At 38.6% G+C, this 26,604-nt stretch overlaps 1 protein-coding gene across 5 annotated transcripts in view; it reads right to left on the bottom strand.

Annotated features, from left to right (window-relative positions):
- The window catches only part of WDR7 (WD repeat domain 7), a 370,274-nt gene that overhangs the window by 83,804 nt on the left and 259,866 nt on the right, over nucleotides 1-26,604 (bottom strand). For 3 of the 5 annotated variants that reach the window (XM_077816698.1, XM_077816699.1, XM_077816695.1), the window contains one exon: nucleotides 11,536-11,746. In XM_077816698.1, coding sequence (XP_077672824.1) covers nucleotides 11,536-11,746 — 211 coding nt within the window. The remainder of the gene's footprint in view (nucleotides 1-11,535; nucleotides 11,747-26,604) is intronic. The other 2 variants (XM_077816700.1, XM_077816696.1) reach the window with 1 other exon arrangement.

Here is a 26,604-nt window from a genome sequence, read left to right as displayed (position 1 = left end):
ATGCACAGAGTCAGCTGCACTGAGGGCAAGGGAAGCCTGTATCTATGATGTTTGATGAAGCAGCTCTGTGGCGCCTTTCGTGCAGACTGGAGATGATTTCGTTGATCCCTCTCAAACCTGTCACACGCTGATCTTGTCAGAGACCACCAGCGAGTCCTACTCTGAGCCATTTGCTCGAGTTCTTTGAGACTGATGCATGCCCCCAGAAGACTACTCTAGGCCCCTATCTAATAGCCAGCTATCAAACTTCAACAGTGCAGTTGTTTACCATTATTATTTCTAAAGCAGCCTAGTCAACTGCACAGGATTAAAACCATGAAATTTTAGCATAAAAAATGTGTTTATTTTGTTCCATATTTCCGTATAAAAAGAGTGACCAAGGGGGAAAGCAAATCCCGAAACCCCTGGATTCCACTCAGACAGTAACACAGAGGAACCGTGTTCTCCTCCAACCCTTTATTAGTGATGAAACCATGACCAGTCTAGTAACCTTCTGCGAGAGAAATTCCAGGGATGTGATTTTGCTCTGGATCTTTCTCTGTTCTAAGGATGACGCATGTGGCTTCTTTTGTGCCCCTTTCCTCCTGTGGCTGTTAGGTCAGATAGATACTTTGCAGAGGATGAAATGCTGCTGTACAAACGGGATTGAGGGAAAAGCCAACACACAGCCATTTTCTGTCACTGTGGCTTACGCTGCCAGACTGACACCATGAAGCAAAAGAGTGGGAGGAAACCGGGGTGTGTGTGTGTGTGGGGGGGGGGCCTATATTTCTGCAACACTGTAAAAAAAAGTATTTTTAAAAGCAGTCTCTTGCTTACATGAACAGGGCTGATCTGATGGCAAAATAAAGAGTCAGGAATGAACATTCCGACATGGCATAACAGCATGGACATTGGGACTGTTTTGCCTTCCTCAGGGCTGTTGAGAACCTGAGCATATCCCAATGATCAACTGCCCATGAATGCAGAATTGCATGAGTACTGATGGAGCTGACTACTGATGGAGCACAGTACTTCCTATTTTATAATGCTATGCCTCTATCTTTAGTCTGAATTTCAGCTTAATGAGAATTTAAAGATTTAAAAAACTAAGCTTATAATTGAAATGGTGACAGATCCCTTGCGACTTCCAGGTTTAAAAGGTATTTTTGTAGCCCAAATATACAGAAAGTCATCCAATCATCTTTAGAAGCTTTCTCTATTCACTAGCTCATGTTCTTCCTTTTTTAAAATCCCCAACTATAAACTACAAAGGTTACATTCTAAAACTATTGCCCTATATTTGCAAACTATTCAAGCCCTTTAATTTATGCTGCATTTTCACCATAGAACAAAAAAATTCCTCTAATCATGTTAAACTAACACTAAAAAGGTACTACTTAATTATTTGTACCGTTTATACATACACACGTTGGAGAAAATACAATTTGTTCTTAAATGTTGATAAAACATTACAAAGTAATCCAAATTAAACTGCGTTTTTTAATTCAGTCCTCTATGCCTGTAGGAAATCAAAGCCTAATTTAATGCTAGAAAAATACTCTTAAATCCTCATGAGTGAGCAGTTCCACTCAGCATGGCTAAAATAGTGTATTCTTTAGTGTGTGTATGTATGTTTGTGGGTGGGGTAGGGGAGGGGCTGGACTAGAAGGGTGGAGGAGTTATCCAAAACGCTGCAGCACATCTCAGCTCAGAAATGTATTTTTATGCAGCACAACAAAGAAGACAAACACTGCATGTGTTTTTTTTCTTTGTCAATAAATGTGAAGTGAATTTTTTTTAACAGCACAAGCTTGACATAAAAGCTCCTTCAAAAAGTGTGCTTAACATCACAGACAGAAGCAAGGCAGCTGTGCACTGTTATTGTGTACACGGTAAATCAGGCACAAAAAGGGGCAGCTCAGCAGGGCATCAGGAGGGTAAGATGCGTACTTAACCCCCTGTACACATTGTTACTACATTTCTTTCCATCTTAGTCCTTCTGAAGTCAGTACTGTACCTGTCATAGATGTAACAGGCCGTTTTCAATCTAAATCTTGTTATGGATTAATAAGCAAACACTTTCTCGCTTATTATGCAATTTATCATGATGAAAATTGCATTGGGCTCCTCAAGGCTACATGCTGATACATTCATTTATTCTGTGCTCTGTGTATAGAGAGCCATACTAATCTTTATGACAGCTAAGGATGTAACAGCAAGACTAAAATTACTTTCTGAATAACTGTACTTGCTCAGTTTATATAAAGTCTACATTTAAATACAGTATACCTTACTTGAATATTTTTAAAACCATGCCAAAGGGCATAACATATTTTACACTTTTATCTTCTAAAAATCAAACTAAGTTCAGACAACAATTATTCATCTTATTCACATATTTTTCCACGTTAAACGTTACAAACCCACTCATTCTTTACATTTTGTTTGGCCGATGTCTAAAAATATGCAATATAATAAACTATCAATATTTATCTGTAAACAATGCAGAAAGAAGTTAGTCATCTGAAGACAGACACAGAATGATGACTGGATGCATTTTAGAAGCAAGGCAACCTGCAGAGTTTATTATTGTCCACGTTTTCTTAAATAGTTCACAATTATAAGCCCCTGATACTGCAGCAATCTTCAAGTGAAATATAAAATGTAACACAAGAATGAATTCAATTTTGATACTAAAGAACATGGCTTGTGAAAGTATACAGTGGTGTTTAATATTCTAGGAATGTTATTTCTACTGGTTAAATAATCAATTATTTAACAAAAACAGATTAAGAGCACCTTTAAAATATCTAACTGAAATACTGTGCATTTTTTATTTTGTAGGGTTTATATTATCATCATAATTTTTTTTAAAAAAATCTTTTTTCTCTTTTGATAAACTACTAAGATATAGTGCACTATACAGCTAGATGAACAACTGTCATTAGATTTTTGCAAATAATGCACTTGTTAGAATTAAATGTTAAACCAACTAATCACTTTAAAATATTGTGGCAAATTTGTTTATCATTTTAATTTTTTGTTAACATTTAGACAAGTGATCTGAAGATATATATACGGTATTATTTATGATGATCAAAAATTTATAATCTCACAATATATATAAATACCAACTCATCAGTTAAACAGTATACTGCAATTTCAAGGCACTGCGCAGACGACGCATGCATTAAATCATTTATTAATGTTTTTTCAGTACTCATCTCTCACATGCTTTAAAATATATCCAGAAACCTTTATGGTATCAGCAATATGATAGAAAAAACCAATTACTGAAGAGAAGACCTGCACTTGTATTTCTTATGAGCAACAGTATGGTAAGATTAATTCTTAACTTAGGATGGTAACACGATGCTGACTCATCTATGACATTTGTATGTTCAATTTCAGAATGTTCCTTTCAGTTTAAATCCTTAGCTAGCCAAAGTGCAAAGTTCAAAATACTGTACATTCTTTTTGTAGTAGTGAATTTTTTCCCAATTGTTAGTCTAGTTTACCATTTAGCACTTAAGGCTGAATGTTAAAGTACTGTATTCGCAAGGATAAAGGCCTATATGTTTGTGTGAAATTGTTCCATTCAATATAAAATGTATATTAAAAAATACAAGTTAGTATTTACATGCATCCGATGAAGTGAGCTGTAGCTCACAAAAGCTTATGCTCAAATAAATTTGTTAGTCTCTAAGGTGCCACAAGTACTCCTTTTCTTTTTGTGGATACAGACTAACATAGCTGCTACTCTGAAACCTATTTACAACTTGTAACCTAAAAACTGGTAATTCTGGGAATGCTGATCAAAGGTCCAAAGAACCAGATCCTCATTTGGTGCAAATCAGCAAAGCTCCATTGAAATACATGGAGCTATGCCTGTGTATGCCAGCTGTAGATCTGATCCACACACTTTACTGAAACACACCTTATAAGTAGAAATTTAAAATACTGAACAGTTGTAGTTTAAACTTTCAATACATTAAAAATATAAAATAATTTTTAATTGTTTTTATTCCAAGTGGTGAAAAAGCATATAATTAGATCTGCTATTTGCAGTTATATTTCTTTTAACATTGATTTTTTTGTATCAAATAAATACTAAAAACCTTAATTTGTAGTTGCAAAAGAACTACAATACAGACACTTCTGAAAATATTCTAGATACCATTTAGAGGATAAATTGAATATTTACATAATTCTCCCAGAGTAGGAAGCTGATATTTTGTGTGTCGCAGTTAGGGGTTTATTTATTTATTTCACAGGACTCATGTAGCTATGAATGGAAACTAATCTTATCTCAATATACACCTGACATATAGCCACTAATATTATACAGTATTATTAATTATTATTAATTTTTTTATACAGGAAAGAGCACAGACAATATGAAATATAACAATTTAGTTATATCTAATACACAAACAGACCACTCTGGCTGCTTGTTGTATCAACCTTAATTTAATTCATTAATTATAAATATACTATAGTGTTTCTCTTTTTCCATGTTCATTTTGTATAACACAGTTTGCATTATCTGATAAAACTTAACTAAATAAAGAAAAAATATAGGAGATACAGAAACATTTTAATATAAAATCTATTGTGAAAAATATTTAGGATAAATCTCAGACAAAATAATTAATTTTACAACAACAAACACTAACAATAAAAAAAAGAAAAAAAAAAGGAAAAAAAAAGGCCCATTTCTGCAAAATCCTTAATTGTGCAAGTAGTCACACTGATATCAGATTACTAGAAAGAATAAAGATTATTCATATGAGAATTGATATTTATGATAGAAAGGCCTCTGGGTAACAAAATATTACTGAAATCATGCCTAATCAATCAATCAGTCCTCGCACACATACACATATACATACACACAGATTAAAAAAGGCACATCAAATTTTACAAGCACCTAATTTCCCATCCCATAAGCACAGAGGTCCAGATTCGGCCACCCTTATTTCATGAGTCATTTCATAGTTATATATTTTATCATAATTATTTCAAATGGGATGATTCAAATAGTAAGGGACTACTCAGTGCAAGTAAAAATAGTAGAATCTGGCCTGTGATCATTGAAACAACCCTGCACAAACTACACATATTAAAAAAAGAAACTGAGCAACTCAGAATCTCAAATGAAAGGATGTTGTATATGTACACTACAATGGTGTGTAGACTAAGGGGGAGGAGAGAGCAGACAGAGGAGAGACATTATACGTGAGCAGATGCCACAAGCTTTTTTCCCTGTCCTCTATCTAGGTTTATATACTGCACTCATCAACACAGAATCCAAGCATTTTGTCTAAGCCAGGGAATCCTGCAAATACAGATGAAGGCTCCTACTCATGTGAGTAATGTTACTTAAATGCATTTAGCAGGATTGGATCCTAAGTGTTAACCTGAAGTAGTTAGGAATTCCGATTCTACTTAATCGCAGTTGCTCCAAGAGGACATAAGGCAAAAGGTGTCACATCAAATCGACAAATTCTGTAGTATTTAAATCTCTACATGCTAATAGTAAGACCTGGAGATGCACTTACTAGATAATAAGTCGGAGATGCAGAAGACAGATAAATTCTATAAACTATAGTTTAAGCTGTGAAATATTAGAATATATTTTACCATAATAGTATATTGATGTCTTATGTCTATTTCAAGGAATTGAGATTTTAGTTGTACTGGAGAAGACATATGATTATATGAACCAGAACCCAACCTGCCCATAAAATGATGTCATCAAACTCATCTTTCTTGCCAGTCAATAAGACCAAGGCCCCACTTCCACTCTGAATGCCTCCACCGTCTTCACTTCTTCCATTGCATCAAGATTTTTATCCTTGACTTCAAGGCCCTGAATATTTCTTCCCCTCTCCAATTTTTGCCCTTTTCCCTTTTCATAGCAATTCTGTCCCTTCTGCTCTCCTAATTACTCTAGCCTTGTTATACATTATGCTCACTTCTCTCACAAACATCTCCATGATCTCCACTGTAGCATCCCTGTATTTAGTTCATCTCCATGAGCTGACCCTCTCCTCCTTTAAATCCATTTGGATGACCCACTTCTAACGTGATTGCTACAGAAGATTAGCTGGGGGTAATTCGGGATAATCTTTGTATTTTTCATAACTCACACACACACTGTGTTATTAAAACTTTACAGTATCAGTGTTTGAGCAATCACTATCTATTTTCTTTGTTGGTTGTAACTCTTTCCTCTACCCATTCTCACTGCTTTGTCTTTTCAGTATGCATTATTTTATCTTTTTTATAGCATCCAACACATTGTGAGTACTACTGCAAACAAATAAATAATAGCTCCATCTCCAAATGCCTTCCTTGATTCAGACCTTCGATTTGTCTTCACCTTCCATAATTTTGTCTTTATCTTAGATTCAGAATCTCTCACCTCCTCATGCATTTCCCACATTGCTATACTCATCTTATACCACTGTGACACATAGGCCCCTTAGCAAACAATGCTTTGCAAACAACTCACTACATCAAATACATTGCTTAGAGTATTTGTCAATTAAGGTTAACATGTAAGGTCTCTATTGGAAGCTTGCAACGTATAAGTGCTTATAATCATGGCATGTTATGTCTATGGGTAATAGTTAAAGAATAATGTAACTATGTTGAAGTTTATGCTCATATGGTTTTTAAGTTAAAAGGAATCACCAGGGAGTGATCTTACTCAGTGACTGCCTAGTTCTACAGGAGGGAGTAGCCACGTATCCCTGGTTAGCCAGTGATGTAATGCAAGGTTCAACTGCCTATCATTGCCCCATCACAGAAGAGTCAATGGAAAACTATCAAAGACAACTGCAAACAATCGAACCACTTGGAGGTAAAAAAGGAGCATTATAACAGAAAGGGATCGCTCTGGATATGAATAAAGGCAAAAGACTGTTTCAGTATAATTAGAGTGCGGAGCAGCACTCTGGATCTTACTGAGCAGAGGAGTTTTTCATTAAAGATTAGATCTTGGTTCCCGTGAAGCCAGCTAGCTCTCCAACAGACTGAACTTTGGGGGGGAAACCTACTTTATAAGATAAGAAGGTCACGTAATAAAGTGTAGGCCCTAGTTCACATTTTATTATTTTATTCTGTATTGTAACCATTTGTTTCCTTCACTCTCTCTTGCTTCTTGTGTAATCTCTATTCTTTCTTAAATAAACCTTGTTTTGTTTCATTACAAGTGCTGTGTATTATACAGGGGCGGCAGTTTAAGTAAAACTGGTAAGAGGACCTGGGACTTCTGTGAGTAGCCAGTGTCCGTGGTTGGATATCACAGGGGAATGCTTCAAGAGGACTCAGGGACTGAGGTGCACCTCTTACTAACCTGCAAGGCAAACACAGGGCTGGCATAGTCTGGAGGAGAGTGGCTTGAGTGGCTGAAAGGCTGGTGGTGTTAGGGAGCTAGCACCCAGCTACCACAAGCAAGACTCCCTCACAACTGGAGGCAGAGGCACAGTCCTGCGTACCCAGAGAACCATCACAACCACCTCCACTGACATCCTGATTCCTTCCTTCAACTACGGTACTTTTTATAAGGCTTCCCTAAGCCCCAGTACCCTAGATCTAACAAAATGCTGCTGCCTGCATTCTCACACGTACAAACATGCCCAACCACATACCTCCATCCTCAAACAGCTCAACTGGCTTATCATTCATTCAGGACTCATTTCAAAATTGCCTCCTTGTAGATAAACACGCTCCCAGGGCTTGTCCTAGCTTACCACATAGACCTTGTCTCCTCACACTCTCTTCTACTAACCTTTCATTCACCTAGCATACGCACCCTGGAAGCAAGTAGGCTGTATCTGCATGGGCTGGTCGAAATATTGGGACCACTGAGCAGAATCTGCTGCTGCAGAGTCTAAGCAATGACACAATCCTGCCCCTTATCCTTTGATTAGGCAATGTTAGGCAGTACATTGTGTCATTTAAATGTAGTGGCAGCTGCCACAGATCCTGCCCAATGATTTTAGGCTCCCCTTCCCCCATAATCTGGCAAGGCCAAAACCTCCTCTGTGTAGGCTTCAGGCATGGATGAGGCAGAACAGCAGCTGGGATCTCAAATACAAAGGATTATTCTGCATCCCACACCATTCCCATGCCTTTACTGTGAGAGGTCCATCTCCTTGGCTTCTGGTCATAGTGGTCTTTTAGTTCTTCACTGGGGGACCTGTCATGACAATTGGGCCTATAAATTTACCTGAACCATGAGCTCAACTGTAAAAAGTAGGTAAAAGTTAATCAGATGTTACAGTAACCTACAATAACAAAAGTTGGTCGGAAAAGGTACAAAAGGGATACAGAATAACTGAATTAGGCTAGACAAAAAAGCCAAGTTGATATGATTCAAGGACTGCATTGAAATTATGCTGGTTAAGAACCAGGAGGTGAGAAGCTGGAAGTTAATAAGCCAAAATTGGTATGTTGGATACTAATTGGTGGACAAAATAATGAGGGGATGGCTATTCCATCCACCACTCCATTTTTGGGTCCTTACAAGAAAGAGATTTTCTGGGAAAGTATAAAAGAACAACAACAACAAAGAACAGAATGAAAGGACCGATGGAGGCTACTAGAGCAAGCTTTACCATCATGGCTGTCAGCCTCCACTGTTTCCTGGGACCCCAAGCCTCAATCAGCCTGATCCTGAGAGGTGTCCTCACCAGAACAAACCAGAAACAGAGGGACCTCGATAACAAATTTCCACCACTATACCAGTTCCAGCTGAATCCCTATGAAATCTTAAAAAAAAAAATAAATAAAAAATCTATCCGATATCAACACAATCACAGGATTTCAAGCTATGGAAACAACGCTTAGTTATTTAATTCACCATACATCACAGTACCTGCAATAAACAAACACCAGAGGATTAGAGAAGGACAGAGGAACTGGGCTCCATTTCATTGGTTTTGTGAGTTTAAAATAAAGTTACAGGATTGGACTGAACTAAAATATTTTCAGTAGAAATTACTTATTTTAAAGAAAACTAATACAAGTTTTTAAAAGAAATTCTTGCAGTATTTTACAAACCAGTTTTGAAGACATATTTTGAGAAAGTTTTAAACGTGGGTTGTTGTGTAGATGTAAATTTAGTGTTTTTTTACAATGGACATACACACACACCATACATTATTATTTTAAAAAATGTTATTGTGATAATATTTATTTTGAATTTTACCTCAAATTGGAAGTTTTACAAGAGAAATCTCTTTTTGATCTGATGGACTGCAAATATCAATTTAGAAAGTGGACTATGTGCCACACAGACCAAAAGATGTATACTATAAGACAGTCTATAGTATAAATCCCTATCTAGGTCAGTTTAACAAGCTGGGTATTGACCCAGGAGACAGTTTGTGGTCTATTGAGTTCATGATTTCTTAGGGATGTTTAAATCCACAATTTACCTAGATGCTACCTGTTCACACTAAGTTTAGATGAGGAAAGTATAAAAATCTAGATGGTCACTGTCATAAATGTAAAGGGAAGGGTAAACCCCTTTAAAATCCCTCCTGGCCAGAGGAAAAATCCTCTCACCTGTAAAGGGTTAAGAAGCTAAAGGTAACCTCGCTGGCACCTGACCAAAACGACCAATGAGCAAACAAGATACTTTCAAAAGCTGGGAAGAGGGAGAGAAACAAAGGGTCTGTGTCTGTTGGTATGCTGTTTTGCCAGGGATAGACCAGGAATGGAGTCTTAGAACTTTTAGTAAGTAATCTAGCTAGGTATGTGTTAGATTATGATTTTTTTAAATGGCTGAGAAAAGAATTGTGCTGAATAGAATGACTATTTCTGTCTGTGTGTCTTTTTTGTAACTTAAGGTTTTCCCTAGAGGGATTCTCTATGTTTTGAATCTAATTACCCTGTAAGGTACCTACCATCCTGATTTTACAGGGGTGATTCCTTTACTCCTATTTACTTCTATTTCTATTAAAAGTCTTCTTGTAAGAAAACTGAATGCTTTTTCATTGTTCTCAGATCCAAGGGTTTGGGTCTGGGTCACCTATGCAAATTGGTGAGGATTTTTACCAAACCTTTCCCAGGAAGTGGGGTGCAAGAGTTGGGAGGATTTTGGGGGGAAAGACGTGTCCAAACTATGTTTCCCAGTAAACCCAGTTAGAGTTTGGTGGTGGCAGTGGTTATTCCAAGGACAAAAGATAAAATTAATTTGTACCTTGGGGAAGTTTTAACCTAAGCTGGTAAAAGTAAGCTTAGGAGGTTTTCATGCAGGTCCTCACATTTGTACCCTAGAGTTCAAAGTGGGGGAGGAACCTGGACAGTCACAGAAAATAATTGTGCCTACATGTAATAAGCAGTATTTCTAAACAAAATAAATAGCTTTTTCCAAAATGTATTTTACAAAATACCCAAAAGTTATTAGTTCATGGTATAAATTTAATGCTGCACAACAAAAATATGCTTTTTGAAAAAAAGGAGAAAAAAAAAAGCTGCTGAAGAATACTAGCTTTTCGAGTTTAGAAAAATCTCTGTTTTCCTAACAGATAACGTGTAACTGATTTTTTTCCTCAAATTTGATGAGAATGTCTTATAGGTTAAAAACTTTGTACCCCAAAGCACATCCTGAAAAATGTTTGCCAACTACAGACTCCAGGAAAGGGTTCATGCCCAAGATGGTAACAGACTACATAAGTGTAAATAGTGTCACTAAAGAGATCCTTCTAGTCTATGGGTCTAACACTGCAATTAAACACCTGTGGCTGGCCTGTGCCAGCTGAGTCCAGCTCAATGGGCTCAGGCTAAGGAGCTGTTTAATTGTGGAGTAGTCTTCTGAGCTCCGGCTGCAGCCAGGGCAATGGGCCGTTTCCATCTTGCAGGATCCTAGAGCCCGGGCTCCAGCCCTAGCCAGGAAGTCTACACAGCAGTTAAACAACCCCGCAGCCTCAGCCCTGTGAACCCAAGTCAGCGGGTGTCTAATTGCAGTATAGACATACCCTATGTGACTAGGCCTTTCCCCTGCTGAGGCTATATCTACACTACAGGCATGACAGCACCACGGCTATGGCACTGTAGCTCTCCTCCAATAAACCCATAGCGTACAGCAGATTACAGCGATGGAAAGGGATTATCCTTTGCGGTAGGAACTCCCTCGAGTGATGGTAGCTAGATCAATAGAAGCATTTTTCTGTTGACTTAGCTGCATCTACAGCAGGTGTTCGGCTGGCCTAGCAATGGGGCTCAGGGATGTTTTTTTTCACACCCACGAGTGTTGTAAGTACGTCAACCTAAATTTTGAGGCCTGAGATTACAACCAGAGCCAAGAGAGACTACAAAACCAAGTCAACTCTTGTATACCAGAAATTATAATTTTGGTGGTGTTGGTACAAATGCCAGATTTCAAATTGCTCAAACAATTTGCTCAAAAGGGGGCTTCCTCCCCTAGTTAAATACAGTGGTCATATCTATATTTTCATGTGTGTTAACAGGTGCAACAAAGCAGAACATAACATACACATACACACCCCCCAAAAAATTATTGGATTAAATACATACTTTGCAAGTTGCTTCTCAGCATCAGCACAGAGCTCCAAAAGGCCCATTAATACAGCGGAGACATCCATGTAAGGCTCCCATACTGTAAAACCTCGCCCAATCAGATCAATGGCAGTTCTGCGGATGGTGCTGTGTGGAGGAAGTTTGGGGCTTGGTGGTTGCAGCAGAAGGAATGTCAAAGCTTTACCTACCATACAAAACAGGATAAAAACTAGTACAATAAAAAGAAAACTAGTGAATTGATTCTGCTTTGTTATTTTTAAAAAGTTACCATGAATAAGAGTACAGTAGGGAAATCTACTCATAGAGTACAATACAACATTATTATGCTGTAAAAGCTTCCAGTGGGCAAGTCCATACACCTGCACAGGTCTCAGTGAAGTCAGTGAAAGGAGAGATGCACCCTGCTGTCTATATCAATTACATTAATTGACCGTAACCTCTATGGTGCAAGGACCATTTTTCTGTTATGTGTTTGTACAGAGCCTAGCACAATCAGACCCTGACCGTGATAGCTAAGTGTTACTGCAATAAAAAGAATTATTATAAATACTAAATATTATATCAAATCTTTTGCGGGATCAGGGCCCTATTTAATATAGGATCTTTCCAGTAAATGGTATGTCAACCCTCTAGCGAATTAAATAGTACAATCACAGATTTAAATAAATAGCAGGTGAGAGAATGAGAGGAAAAAGCGTACCAAGGAAAAATATGCTCTAAAATGAGACAGAAAGATACAGGAAAGTTTTTCTAGCTAAAAGGAATGGCAGTGGGGAAGGCTTTTCCACCAACACTTGTGAGACTAGAAGCCCAGACAAAGTGCTTACCAAAAAGTCCTACAGAATTCAACAAAAAAAGTGATAACCCTTCTATAGGATTTTTGCACCATCCTGTAAAATTTAATGAAGAATTATGTGCCTAATATAAAACTCTTTAGGATGGATAAACTATAGGAAGGCAATAATTCTCTATTAGAGTCTATACTAATATTTATAGACTATTGATTCCATCCATATTGTATTCTTTCTGTAGGACTATTCGTAGCAGGGCCAGCTGCTTCCTGCATGCCCTCTTGTGGCCTGGGGTCATGCTGCAGCACCCGGCCTCAGTTTCCCATCTTTGATAACCAAATAACTTCATGAAAGCTCTCTTCTCTCAATAATACCTCTCCTCGGGGCTGGTTTATTATTATAACCTAGTGCAAAATAGTGCATAACAAAAGTCCAACCTAAAATTGGACTAAAACAGTGTGTTAATTTGCATTAATTTGATTTCATGCAAATCTGACAGCAAAACCACCGATAAGTTTAACCATGTTAAGGGAGTTAGTGTCTTTCCAGTTGCTTATTATCCTTCCTGAACTTGGGGAAACATGTACCTACGTCAGAAACTGCAGCCATTTTATGGCAAGAAGTTGAACATCTACTTACATTTATCTACAGATTTTATTTTCCAACTAGAAGTCTGCATGCACTATAACTGCACTGAAACCAAATAAAATAATGTATTATTTTTAGTAGATGTAATGTAGTAATGTATTATTATAGTAGAGATAGGTGGCATTCAGCCAAAAATATGTTGTAAATAAGTTTCAGATGTATAGCCTGGACTGCATGTATATTCTTCCTTTAAATCTCATATAGTATAAGGATTTGGGTTTATGTAATGTAGAAGGTTAGCAGTAATGAGGTGACTCAGGCTGCTACATGAGATTGAATCCCATCTCATCAAAAGCTACTATTCTTTCTCACTGATGGTCAGTAAGTTAAATCATCACAACATCATGGCACTATTGGCTTGAGTAAATTTATAGGGATAATCTGTTGGCTTTGATAAATTTATAGGGATAATCTAGTTATCAGTTAAAAATATTTGTCTTTCTTTATACCTGAAATGTGCTGAACTGACCCAAAATATCCAAATGACTTTTTAACAGGGACATCACTAAATTTATTGGGCCTAAAGAGTGACATGTTACAACATTTGTCCCAACAGTATTGTGGCTCAATTTTAAAAAAAACAGATGTATAACTTAAAGCAAGCATATCAATATATATTTTATCTCACCTACTCTTTAGTGAGAGCATGTGAGTATCCGCAAGTAACCCCTCTCTCCCCCCATTCTGTTTAAGAATGTTTGGATAAATTTAGTACTCATGAATGGTGCTGGAGTAGTTCTCGGTCCACATAGCAAATACAGCATCATTGAAGGCAGCACTAGTTTTCCCACATCACCTTACTAATGTCCCTCTATCTTTTGCTGGGATAAAATGCTGTTCTGTTTCCATTCATACTTGAAACTCTCTGCTGAGTCTACTAAAAAGGATGTCAACTGTGAATGTATTTTTGTGATGTGGATATCTGTCCACTAAGAACTGGACTGAGACCAGTATTGCACGTTAAAACAGACTCTGAACAGCCATCAGATGGTAATGGCCTTATGGTACCACAACCTGGAACAAATGTGAACCAATGTGACTAGAGCTTAAAAGGTTTTATATTCCATTAACAATGCCATAATCCATAATCCGTCCCATCTTTACCTCTTGATTGTTGAAATAGCATGAGTGGCAGTAATGTTTGTGTGAAGAATATACGTATTCTGAACTCGGTGATCCATTGATCTGAATCATCGGGCAATTTCTATACTCATATTGCATCCTAAATATACATTTTTCAGTGGAGAATACCCCACTGTTAATTTTCAAACCAAATAGTCCTGAAAATATGATTTTACTGGGCCACAAGATCACCAATTAAAAATTGCATTTCTGTGCGACAAATTTCTAACTACTGTTTTTAAAAAGCCCTTAAAATTACTAGGACTAAAAGAGACTACAGGGTATTTTTAACAGGCTGGATTTCACAGCACTTTGTGCATAGTCAATTATTTCATTTCCCCATGTAGTCAGTAAGCAAGGGAGAGATAACTGAAAAGCTCTAATAGACATTAATAGGAAGGAGAAAAAGATTTATAAAACCTGTAAATAATTTTGGAGGGTGTTTTATTAGAAGCAAGACTTTTAATTAAACAATTAAAAAAATTAAAATAGACATCTTTTTAAATGATCACAACACTATGTAAAGCACATTATGCTCTAGCCACGTACATGTTGTAGCTTTCAACATTCCAGTCAAACACTTTTGCAGCCTAACCACAACCTACTGTAAGTCAAATTGTATATTGATTTTTGGTCAGAATTGTGGCTAGAGTTGGTAGAATTTTTTATGATTTTTTCAGACTTATTTTTACGGTTTTTCAACCAGCTGACAGAGGTGGCTGAAGCATTTTTGGGGGGAAAACGTAACCATTTTCCAAACAGCTTTAATTGTGTCCATCTCATCAGTATATACGTTCTATCCTTTACTTAAAAGATCCCTTATGACATCATATGAAGAATCAGTAGAGGGAGGCTTTCAATCTAAGTGAACAGTGCTGTCTGGGGATGTAACTTTACTGAATAATGTTGCAAAAATGGAGTAGTTTCCTAAGTGTAATGGTGTATTCCACCAGCATTTCCCTTAAACTTAATCCCATCATGACTATTACTCACAGGCAGCACTTGATTTACTTTGATTAAAAGCTGCTGCTGTCTGCTCCTCAGGTGATGTCAGAAAGCCGCACTGGCCTTCTCTCCACACTGAGACTTCTATAGGCAGCTTCCTCACATGAAGCAAAAAAGAGAAACATGCAAGTGGGAAATTTCTTGAGAGTCCGATAAACGGAGGCAGTGAGCTCAGGAAACATGCTCACTTGTCCTAGGCATCTCACAGCAATGTGTCAGAAAGTGAAATGACAGAAAAGGAAGAATCAGCAATAGTCAAATGAAAATTCTTTGCCTGCCCTGAGCTGCACAGATGGTGGCTGCTGCTATAAGTGAGTGATTTAGGAACCATATACACAATGAATAGCTCTACAGCAAAAGTAGATCTGGGCATCAGAGTAGCCTCTTCTCTCTCTTTCAGGAATGGACAGAAGCCCCGCGAAAACGTCTCATACTGAAACTTCCCCAGTGCAATAAGCATGACAATAAACAACATGCTGAATAGCCGACAAAGGAAAATTACTTATGATCCATCCATAACATTCTTTTTCTGCACGTGCCATCTGGTAGTGCATAATACTCACTTCCAAAATACTGCTAATTGCACCAGTCTACTGTACTAAATGAAAGAACCAAATAGAGACTGAGGAACACTTGGATATATTGCTAAAGTTGGTTTATCTTAAAGTATTACAAATATTTCACAAAACAGGAATGTCTTGAATACGCATGAAGAAACAGCTACCAATTACCTACCAATGTCAGAGGCTGAACAGTAGACTGAGGAAAAGAGGGTCACATTAAAATAATGCTACATTAATTAATAGCTCAATTACAATGACAACCCTTTGAGATTACATATTATATGCACTTTAAAACTAAATGAATTTCTGATGATTTATGTTATTACAATGAATGCCAAATGAATTAATAATGTGTTACCAAGTGAATGAAGTCCTTCCCCCAGTCATGCAGGTCACAGAACACAAGTGGCATGGTGCCATATTGTATTCTTCTCTCTCTTTTTCAAGTGATTGACTTTAATAAAAAGGAATTAAAGTATAACAAAATATCTTACTTGTAAGACAGGGAAAATAACTATTTACAATGGCTGTCACTCGACGTTAATACAAATCTATACATGTAGTTTTGGGGGGCTTTTTGTTTTTAAATTTCTACCTTGTGTCACATTTTATTAAAAAGAGTGAAGAAGAAAAAGTTTCATTAAGGGCCAAATTCTGGCTGCCAAATGAACATAGGAGCCTGTCAGAAAAGTCTAAGGTAAAGGAGAGCTGGGTAAAAGTTTTCCACCCCAATTCTGGGTCACCATAAAACCCACCAAAACCGACCATTTGCAGGGCTGCAAATGATAGCAGCTGTGCAGAAGGCAGCTCAAGGTGTGTTCTACCCATTTGAGTGCATCAGTCACCCGACTCAGCCACAGTAACTATGCTGGGGAGTTTGCCCAAAGGGTGTACATATCCTGCATGGTTGAACTCCATAACCTGCAGGGCTCTAGTGTGCGATTGCACAGGGAAAATTTGGAGTGGAACAGGAGCAGAAAAGTGGAGAAGAAAGGGCAGAGCCGTGGGGCAGAGGTCACTGCCCCTATAAAACATGGATGTTAGAGATACTGGAGACACTATAGCCACAGGGATTTAGCAGCAAATGCAGAGAGCATGCATTTACATCTGCATTTAAACATCCACAGCTGGCCTGTGCCAGCTGACTCGGACTCGTGAGACTCAGGCTAGGAGCTGTTTAATTGCGGTATTGTAGAAGTTCAGGTTCAGTCTTTGGGACACTGCAACTGGGGAGGGACCTAGACCTCAGGCACCAGCCCAAGCCCAAATATCTACCTGTTAGCCCAAACCCTGCAAGCCCAAGTTAACTGACTGGGGCCAGCCGCAAGTTTCTCTATAGCCTAGGAGCAGCATTCTTGGTCCCAAGATGCTCTTCAGTGCACAGCCCAAATGCAAGCTGTGCGCTTAAAGAAGGCATTGCCTGAAATTTACAAGAAGAGACTTCACTATAAAATTTCACACCCCCACTGGTGTCTCTCAGTAACTTAATATTTGATTACGGCACATAAATGAAAGACATTTTAAACTGACAGGTTTCAGAGTAACAGCCGTGTTAGTCTGTATTCGCAAAAAGAAAAGGAGTACTTGTGGCACCTTAGAGACTAACCAATTTATTTGAGCATGAGCTTTCGTGAGCTACAGCTCACATGAAAGCTCATGCTCAAATAAATTGGTTAGTCTCTAAGGTGCCACAAGTACTCCTTTTCTTTTTATTTTAAACTGAGAATCCATGTACAAAAAGAATATTGTGCAGTTTTACTTAGCCCCACTTTTGTGAACTCATCCTACATTTATCTCATCTCACACATTCACACACTTCATTCAGACCCCAACGTATTGCATTTATCTGATTTTGACTGTTGGCTATTTGGAGCAGGATCCCTGCAATTTTATGTTTTGTGAAACACCAAATACACTTAAGACACTACAGATAATACAACAACTTCAGATTTTCTTTGAGATTTGCTGCATTGCAGTTAATAGCTAAATGCAACTACTAATAGTGACTGCCTGACTACTACTTCAAAGAATACTGCTACACCATCATCAGTTTCTACTCTGTTTAATGGAAAGTAACTTTTTCACCTTTCTTTTCTGCCTTTTAAAAATGACAATAACTAGAAAAAAGATAATGATCCAGTCAAGAGCCCAGCCTATTAAAATCCAAGTCCAGATTCTGCACGCTCAATCATTATAATTATGAATTTTATTTTAAATAGTCTCTATTAAAATAATTAACTAGTAACTGTTTATAAAATGTGAATGACAGCTAAAAAGAGTAAAATTCCAAGATAAATGTAATTTATCATTATTGCTGTGCAATTATACATTACCTCTTCTAATAACATTACTTTAGATAGTTATAGTGGTAGAGATAAAATATTGATTTTTATTGGTTTTTCTCTAGGCAGTTCTTAAAACTAGACTTCTCCAAGTTGCTTATTTTTATTTATTGAACAAACTGCTAGCCATATTTAGCAGTTTAGAGCAGCTAACAACTGACATGCCTTCTTATGTTAATCTGGGAATATGCAATCAAAGAAGAGTAGTAACTGTTGCTTCCTGATATACACATTAAGCTCTGAAGTATGTGCTTTAGTTGACTTTAATTTTATTTCCTAAATATGGAGTTTTATAAAAAAAAGTGCCATATGCAACAAACATTAGCACATTGATCATTGCATGCTTCCTTTAGAAAAATACTCTAAATATTTCTCTTGTCAACATTTATTTTGTTTAAATTGAGCTACAGGAAAAAAAGATGAACTAAACTAAAGTCACTCTGCTGCCAGTTTCTCAGTCTGGACATCTTTGTTTAAGGTTTGACTTGGCTTAAATGAACGAATTAATATTGACAAAAACATCAACTAAGCTAATGAGTTGTTAGTTAAGGCAATAAACATGTCACATTAGAGTCAGCGCAGTAAAGAGGTAATTAGCCCTGGAAAAGCTCCGCTGATTGGATCTGTTGAGATCCTTTGCTCTTAACCTTTGAGTCCATTATCTAGTGCAGGACAAGTAGTGGCTATGCTAATGTGAATTTGCCAATACACATCAGCATTGCTACAGTAGCCAAAGACTGCATTAGCAAGTCTGTGCTGATGCTGGTGTCTTGCTATTTATTAAATGTCTATTAACAAATATGCTAACTCCAAAAATGATACAAGCCTAGCTGTACGGAAAACTGCAATATGAAAAGTATTAGAACATATTTAAATGTAAGTCTAAGATGACCTAGTGGCATGGTAACATTATACAGATTGCAGTAAGTTTTGGAGTTGACTAGAGTTTTCGCTCCACATTCCAGAAAAGATAATATACTCAACTGTAAATTGATGCTGCAATGTATCATGCAGTTCCCCCTCTTTTGCTAGTAATTAGCACACTCTTTAAAAAAAAAAATCTGTCTTGGCAAGATGGGAATAATAATGACCAACATATGTCAGTGATTACAAAAAGTAATTAAGAAATAAACTTCATGAACAAAGCCTTCAGTAAAAATACTCAAGCTACTTTTATTGAACAATATTATTTCAGGCAGTAATTTAGAATGTGATTTAGTAAAGGACTCTCCTATATCTTTTACATAAAAACGTGATTTTGTCCCTGATATTTTATTTAAAAGCTGCAAATAGACGGTGATATAGAAACCAGTACATTAAGTGGGTATCAGTAATTTTGTGACTGGAAGTAGCTGACCATCCTTTTTAGTTTAGAAGAAAGTTTTTCATTGATCATGTTTCTCCATCTTCAATTTGGATTTGCTTTCCCCTTCATGGAAATGTCTAGTGGGGCGGAGGGGAGACTGGGTGGGGGAGGGGAGATGAGCAGACAGGACGTTGAACTTAACATAGGATAGACACAGTAAAGTTGTAAGCAAAAAGTTCCAGTCTTGATGATTTTGTACCCATTTTCAGATCTTGCACAATTATTTCTCTGCATGCACACTGGGAATGTCACAGGGAATGACGGGTAATGAAGGAAAAGAGAAGCTTAAAAACCAGAAAGAAATCAGAACAGTTTGCTCCAAGCCAAACAGAGAGGGACCATGAGTAAGTAAACAAATTTTAACAGTAAATTAAAACGTTACCTCTTTAAAGCTTAAGTTGAATTTGTGACTGGGCAACTGTAACTTGCATCACTAGAATATGCACAAATATTTCCATGGTGTTGTTAATAATTGTGACGAAGCAGGACTGTTCTTAATGTTTCCTCTGAATATTGCGGGGGTGCCTCAGTTTCCCCTATGCAGTTCTTAAGTATCTAGGTGGTGGGTTAAGGGTGTTTGATCATTGCAGAGCCCTAGAGGGCAGGTATGTGCAGGGGTCTGGACACAGAGAATGGCCAACATCCTGTTTCCTGACAACTGGTGGCCTGGGCCCTTCCCCCCTGCAAGGTGAGAGCTAAAGGGCTGGAGAACAAAGGAATCAGGTGACCTCCTGGCCCAGGAAAGGAGTGGCGGGAGAGAGTTTCAGTTTGGGGCTGGCTGGGGATGTGGAGTGAAGTGCAGACGTGGTTGTCTGGCTCACTGCCTCCCAAAATGGACCCAGCTGAGAGGTCCTGTTCTCTGCACCTACAAGCTCTGTTTTAGACCATGTTCCTGTCGTCTAATAAACCTTCTGTTTTACTGGCTGGCTGAGAGTCACGTCTGGCTGCGAAGTTGGGGGGCAGGACCCTCTGGCTTCCCCAGGAGCCCGCCGGGGCGGACTCGCTGTGGGAAGCGCACAGAAGGGCAGAGGATGCTGAATGCTCCGAGGTCAGACCCAGGAAGGTGGAAGCCGTGTGAGCTGTGTGTCCTGAAGACAGTCTGTTCACAGAAAGGAGACTTCCCCAGAGTCCTGACTGGCTTCGTAGGGAGCAGTTCCAGAGCATCGCCCGGGGACTCCTTGACAATAATACTTTGCACTTCACTAGTGCCTTTCATTTTTAGGACCTCTGTGTGCTTTACAAACAACTTTGGACGATAAGTATTGTTATTCCCATATTGCAGATGGGGAAACAGGTTAAATGACATGCCCAGCGTCATGCAGAAAATCAATGGCAAAGACATGAAATAAACACTGATCTTTGTTTCTTAAGGCTGGTCTACACTAAAGCTCTAAGCTGACCTAAGTTACAGTACTTCAATTACGTAAGTTATGTATCTGAAGTCGACATAACCTAGGTAGACTTACAACGGTGTCTACACTCTGCTGTATCGAGGGGAGATGATCTCCCATCGACTTACCTTCCGCCTTTCGGGGCGGTGGAGTATAGACGTTGATGGAAGAGCGCTCTGCCATCCACTTAGCTTGTCTTCACCAGACCTACTAAATCAACATCGCTGCATTGATCGCAGCAGTGCCAATTTAGCCAAGTACAGACAAGCCTTCAGTCTTATGCTTTAGCCACTAGACCAAGCTCTCACTAAACAAATATGAAAGACATCAGCCATGCATGTTAACTTGTTTCACCTCTTTTTTTCCAGTATTTATAGTGATGACTCCCCTCCTCTCTATATTTTGTATAGCTTTCTGGGAGAATGATGAACAGCGGTTAGAGCAAATCACAATCTCTCTGGGTGAAATACATTCCCCACATGCTACAAAACCAAATGGATGTTGAGATGTTATGATGATGAGGGAATCAAATTTGTAGACAACTAGCTAGATGCAAGACCTATCCCAAGAAGAAGAGGGGTGCAAGGCCATCATTTATATAATCTCAATGCAGAGAATTTCAGCTATGTGCATCAGTCTACTCATCTATTAAGTGGGTAGAAGATGACTTTCCTCTCTCGTGCGGCGGAATTGTTAGGCCTAAATTAATGGTTTGTCAAGTGCTCCAGGCTTGAAGATCCTCCAGCGAAATAATTATTCTAAGTATAATCTTTGTAACTTTGTTTACTGACAAAGTATCTCTGTTTTTCTGGAACTTCCTTCAAGTCTAGTAGTAATTTCTTTCAGACATTGACGCTGATTTTCCACAACTAAGTTTGTGATGACCTAGACTCTTCTCTTTTGACCTATGCCGATGAGTGTTATGCACCATTCTCACGAAAAGATGGGAAGGCAGCAACTTTTAGGGAATCACAGTTAGCAGTGACAAGATTTCAAAATTGTGTGTGTGTGATTTTCTTTTCTTTTTTACAAACATGCTTGTACTTTACACTAAGTGTATGTCAGCACAGCAAAAGCTGCGCATAGGCTCGTCCATATGAGCTAGCTCAAATCCAGCTGGTAGCAGCAGCAGCAGAGAATACAGCATAGCGCTGGCCTCAGTGGGGGTAGTACAGGTCTGGCACAGACCCTGGGTCCATCCTCGGCTCACTAGCCCACTCTGAAGCCTATGCTGTGCTGTCTTCCCTGCTACTGTTACCCACACTCGACGGTTTCAAGCTAACTTGGGTAGGCTAGCCTAGGCACAACTTTGGCTGTGCAGATATACCTTTAGAAGCTAGTGTGGCTGTCATGTGTGGTCAACAAACTCCTGTGACTGACAGAACGATTAAGGGTACTTTATGTTCAGAATAAAATTCAGTCTGGAATTAAGATAGGAGTTGCTCCTAAATAGGAATAGAAAAACAAAATATCTTAAAATGATCCACAATGTCTATACTCGAACTCCATATCAAATGACAAATCATCAACAATGCTTGTCTGTAGACACATTGTATATTTTGGATGCTTTTATTAAATGCTGTCTCATTAACTTGGAAGATCCTCAGGTAGAAAAACAGATGAATAAATAACTTCAAAAAGCTTGAATTACTGTGTACTGTACTATTATCTGTATCTGCTGTGTTTATATGAGCACTGCACAGGCCAAGTGTGCAAAGAATTATACTGCATTCTCATATCTCTGCTTAATCATTTTGTGCCATGTTTCATTCATTATACAGTGATTCAAAATTAATTCCTCTTAATGTTTTAGATAAACTAAATTTGGTTTCAGTCAGGGCCAGATTCGCACCTACCTGCCACAATGACGTGTGGGGAACAATAGGACATTTACTGTACAGTAAATCAATAAGTACTATCTAGCTCAGTCTGAGTAATTTCAAAAAGGGACAGGAAGCAATTAGCAGTCTCCTGGCTTATTGGTCAGACCACAGTTGTAATATTTTTGACTCCTGCTCTTCTTTCACTTATGAATATATATAGCCCATTCTATCAGAGATGGCACAGAAGGTTTAATGCATCTCTAGAAAACAATCTTTGCTTATTTTGTCATTATCACCTAATATTTTAAATGTAAATATAACAGAATTGAGAAAAATGTAGAATATTATTTTCTTCATGAAATTAATAACAAAGAAATTTTTTTTTTACTTTTTATTATTTGATTAATTAGTGATTTAAAAGTATTTTAAATTAATTAAGTTAGTAGTTGTTGCTGTTTCTAGTCTAGATGCATAAGAATACAATTTAAAATGGTCGGAAGTATGTATTTTAAAGAAGGCCTTCACAATTCACTTTTTTCTATTTCCGTGCAATTTTAAGGACTAAGGTTGTTTTTAAAACTGTTAAAATCTTAATACTCTAATGGTTTTGGAGCAATGAAGATTAACTATTATGAAAAATATATTGATAGCATCCTATTAAACCTATTCTGCCTTCATATCCTATACAATACTACTGGTTTCAGCTGGCTTTCCTGGGGTACAAGTGAACACAAAATTTGTGATGCAATTTATAGCAACCTCTTATGAGCTTGAAAATTAAATGTTTCTTTATTAAATACTTTCCCCCTATGAAATATACAATTTGGTCTTTTGTTGTAGGACTGCTAGAAGTTGTTACTATTTGAACATGGAAAGCCCAACATTTACTCTTTAGTTTACCCGTTGTCAAAATGCACATCTATGTTTTAAACATGTGTCTTAGCAGAACATATATATTTGAGTACAAAATGTGACAATCCATTTTGAAGAGTTAAGACAGCAGAGAAATATTATTTGATCTCAGCAAAGCAAGAACTTCCCTCCTATTAATTGTTATATCAAACCCTTCAGGTTAAACAAAAGTGTCTCAGTGCAAAACAGCTAATCCTAGGGGTAACAAATTGACAGTATTTTCTATGAAGTAATAAACTGATGTACTGCTTTGTAAATTAGATCCATGAATGTTGAGGGTCTATATGAATGACTTCACAAATTATATTAAAATCAGCTAAGATGCTATTTTAAAAAATCCACAGAGAGAAAGACAAAGAGAGAAAGAAGAAAAAATATTTAAAACAGTTGGTTTGCGAGTCTTTTCTGTCTAACTCTGGCCTAGTTAAACTGACCTAACAATGCTATTTTTCTTCCTCTCAAAGTCCGCAGTGGGTGAATCAAATGTGAAAGCAAGATCAATTCTATTCCAAGACGGTAAATGAGCTTTAGATCAGACTTGTTTCAATTTATGGAGAGAACCCAAATACAGCAGCTTAAGTGCATTCTTACTCTGACTATGAAAATATATTATACTGCTATGGAAACAGTAAACAATCTTTTTTTCTCAAATTTGTTTATAATCTAGCAAGGAGGAGAAAAATCAATGTGTTTATTCTTAACTGTGGTTCAAATTTTACACTTTCCTTTACAATTGTTAAAATTAATTTTAGAACACTATTAAACTATGTTATTTACTTTAACTTTTAAAGTAGTACTTAAATGTCATTAATGAAAACTTGATAGTTTTTGTAACAATAAACATCATATATACAGTTTATTTTATGGAAGCTGACTGTTCTTTATATTAAATATTTGGTCATGCTGTTTTAATGGGTCAATCTCACAAACCTTTTATATTACAAATTATATCTGCTAATAAGGTTTTAAATCTCTTTGAACCAGAGTGAGAGAACCCCTATTCATATTAGTGGGGGTTGCTCACTTGAGTAGCCCCATTAAAACTAACGAGAATAACTAGTTTACAACTTGGAACTCTCTAAAGCGTGTGTATGTCTGACATTTAAAAGCAGCAATATTGAACAGGGAACTCTTAAGTTATTCTGGATCAACAGCAGTTGCTTTAGCTGCATAAAACCCAAGTAAGAAATGGTTACTTACTGTAACTGTGGTTTTTTGAGATGTGATGGAAATGTGTATTCCACTTAGATGTGAGCTGGAGAATTTTGCTTAGCAGTACCTTTGGAAGGGCAGCACTTGTGCCTTGTGGCCACAGCCCCTACCATGGCTATATAAGGCAACTCCACCCCAACCCCCCTCAGTTCCTTTGCACCGAATGGGGATGGAGGGTGGGTTGTGGAATACATGTCTGCATCACATCTCGAAGAACCACAGTAACAGTTAGTAATCATTTCTTTTTTGTTGAGTTGATGCAGCCCTGTATTTCATTTGGTGACTCATAAGCAGTACCCCCTAGGAGGTGGGACTCAGACTTCCTAAAGAAGGATTGCAGGATGGCCATACCAAAGCTTGCATCCACCCTGGAAGATGCAGTAATGGTATAATGGTTCGAAAATGTACGTATGGACACCATGTAGCAGTCCTGTAAATATCCAATATTGAGACATCACCGAGGAACGGTATTGACATTGCTTGCGTTCTCGTAGAATGAGCTCACATCCACTGAGGCGGCATAGTCGAAGCTATTTCATATGCAGTCTCGATACAGGATGTTATCTGTACAGAGATCATCTGTAAAGAGACCATTTGCCCCTTCATACAATCTGCACATGACACAAACAGGTGAGGTGAAGCATAGAATGGTTTAGTCCTGTCCAGATAGAAGGCTAGACATCGCCTGACATCTAATGTTGGTGATGCTGCTCCTCAGGAGATGAATGCAACTTCTAAAAGAACACAGGTAAATATACCACCTGCTTCAAATGAAACTGAGAAACTTGTTTAGGAAAAAAAAATTGTCGTAAAGTTATTTTGTCCTTAGAGAATTGTGTATAAGGAGGCTCTGCCATCAGAGCTTGCAACAAACCCACGCTCCTGGTGGATGTTATTGCTACCAGAAACACAGTCTTCTGACATAAAATCAGAAAGGAACAAGATGCCAGGAGCTCAAATGGAGGTCCCATTAAAACTGCTAGGACTATGTTAAGGTTCTACAGTGGAACTGGCTCTTGGAACAGAGGATGGAGCATGGGCAGCGGGTATCTTAGGCTGGGGGAAGCTGTGCCCCCCCCAAACAGCCAGGCATGGTCCCACCCAAGCTCCGCCCCCAGGTTCCCCCCTCCCGCTTCCGCTTGGTGTAGCTCCAGTCTCCCTGTGGGGTGGCCCCAGCTCGGGCCATGCCACATGCCCTCCTGGTGCTCCGGGGCTGGGGCCGCACCGTCCGCCCTCCCAGCGCTGGGGAGGTGCCACCCGCCTTCTAGTGCTCTATGGCTGGGGGCGCTGTGACTGTGCAGCCTGCTCTCCTGTCGCTCTGGGGTTAGGGGTGCTGGGGAACGCACTGCCGCCCTCCTGATGCTCTGGGGCTGGGGGCGCTGTGGCCGCGCCGCCCACTCTCCCGTTGCTCTGGGGCTGGGGGAAGGCGGGTAGAGGCTGAGGACGCTCCGGGGCTGGGGGTACTAGCCTGGGACAGGTGCTGGCAGCTGCGGTGGCGGGGGAACTCTTGGCTCCAGAGGGTGTGTGGAAGGGGCAGGGCTGTGGGCTAGCCTTTCCCAGCCGGCAGCTCACATGCTGCCCATGGGATGGAGACAAAGAAGCCCTTTAAAGAATCTTGGTACTGTGGCCGTGGAGAACCCTGATTTTCCCTGAATAGGGGGATGAAACACCAGTATCGCCACCAGATGTACTCTTCATGAGCTAAGTGCATGGCCCAACAAGTGAAGATGCAGAAAGTACTCCAAGATGTCCTGAACAGAAGTCAGCACTAACTGAATTCTGTGGGCCAACCACGACAGTGAAAACTGCTTCTATTTCACTCAATAGGCCATTCTGATAGAGAGCTTTCTAATTTGAGTGGGACCTATTGAACAGCTGCCGAACACTGCTC

The sequence above is a fragment of the Eretmochelys imbricata genome, chromosome 5, assembly GCF_965152235.1.
Source record: "Eretmochelys imbricata isolate rEreImb1 chromosome 5, rEreImb1.hap1, whole genome shotgun sequence".
NCBI lineage: Eukaryota > Metazoa > Chordata > Testudines > Cheloniidae > Eretmochelys > Eretmochelys imbricata.
Note: the sequence above shows the minus strand (reverse complement) of the source record. Positions and strands in the feature narration are given on the sequence as shown.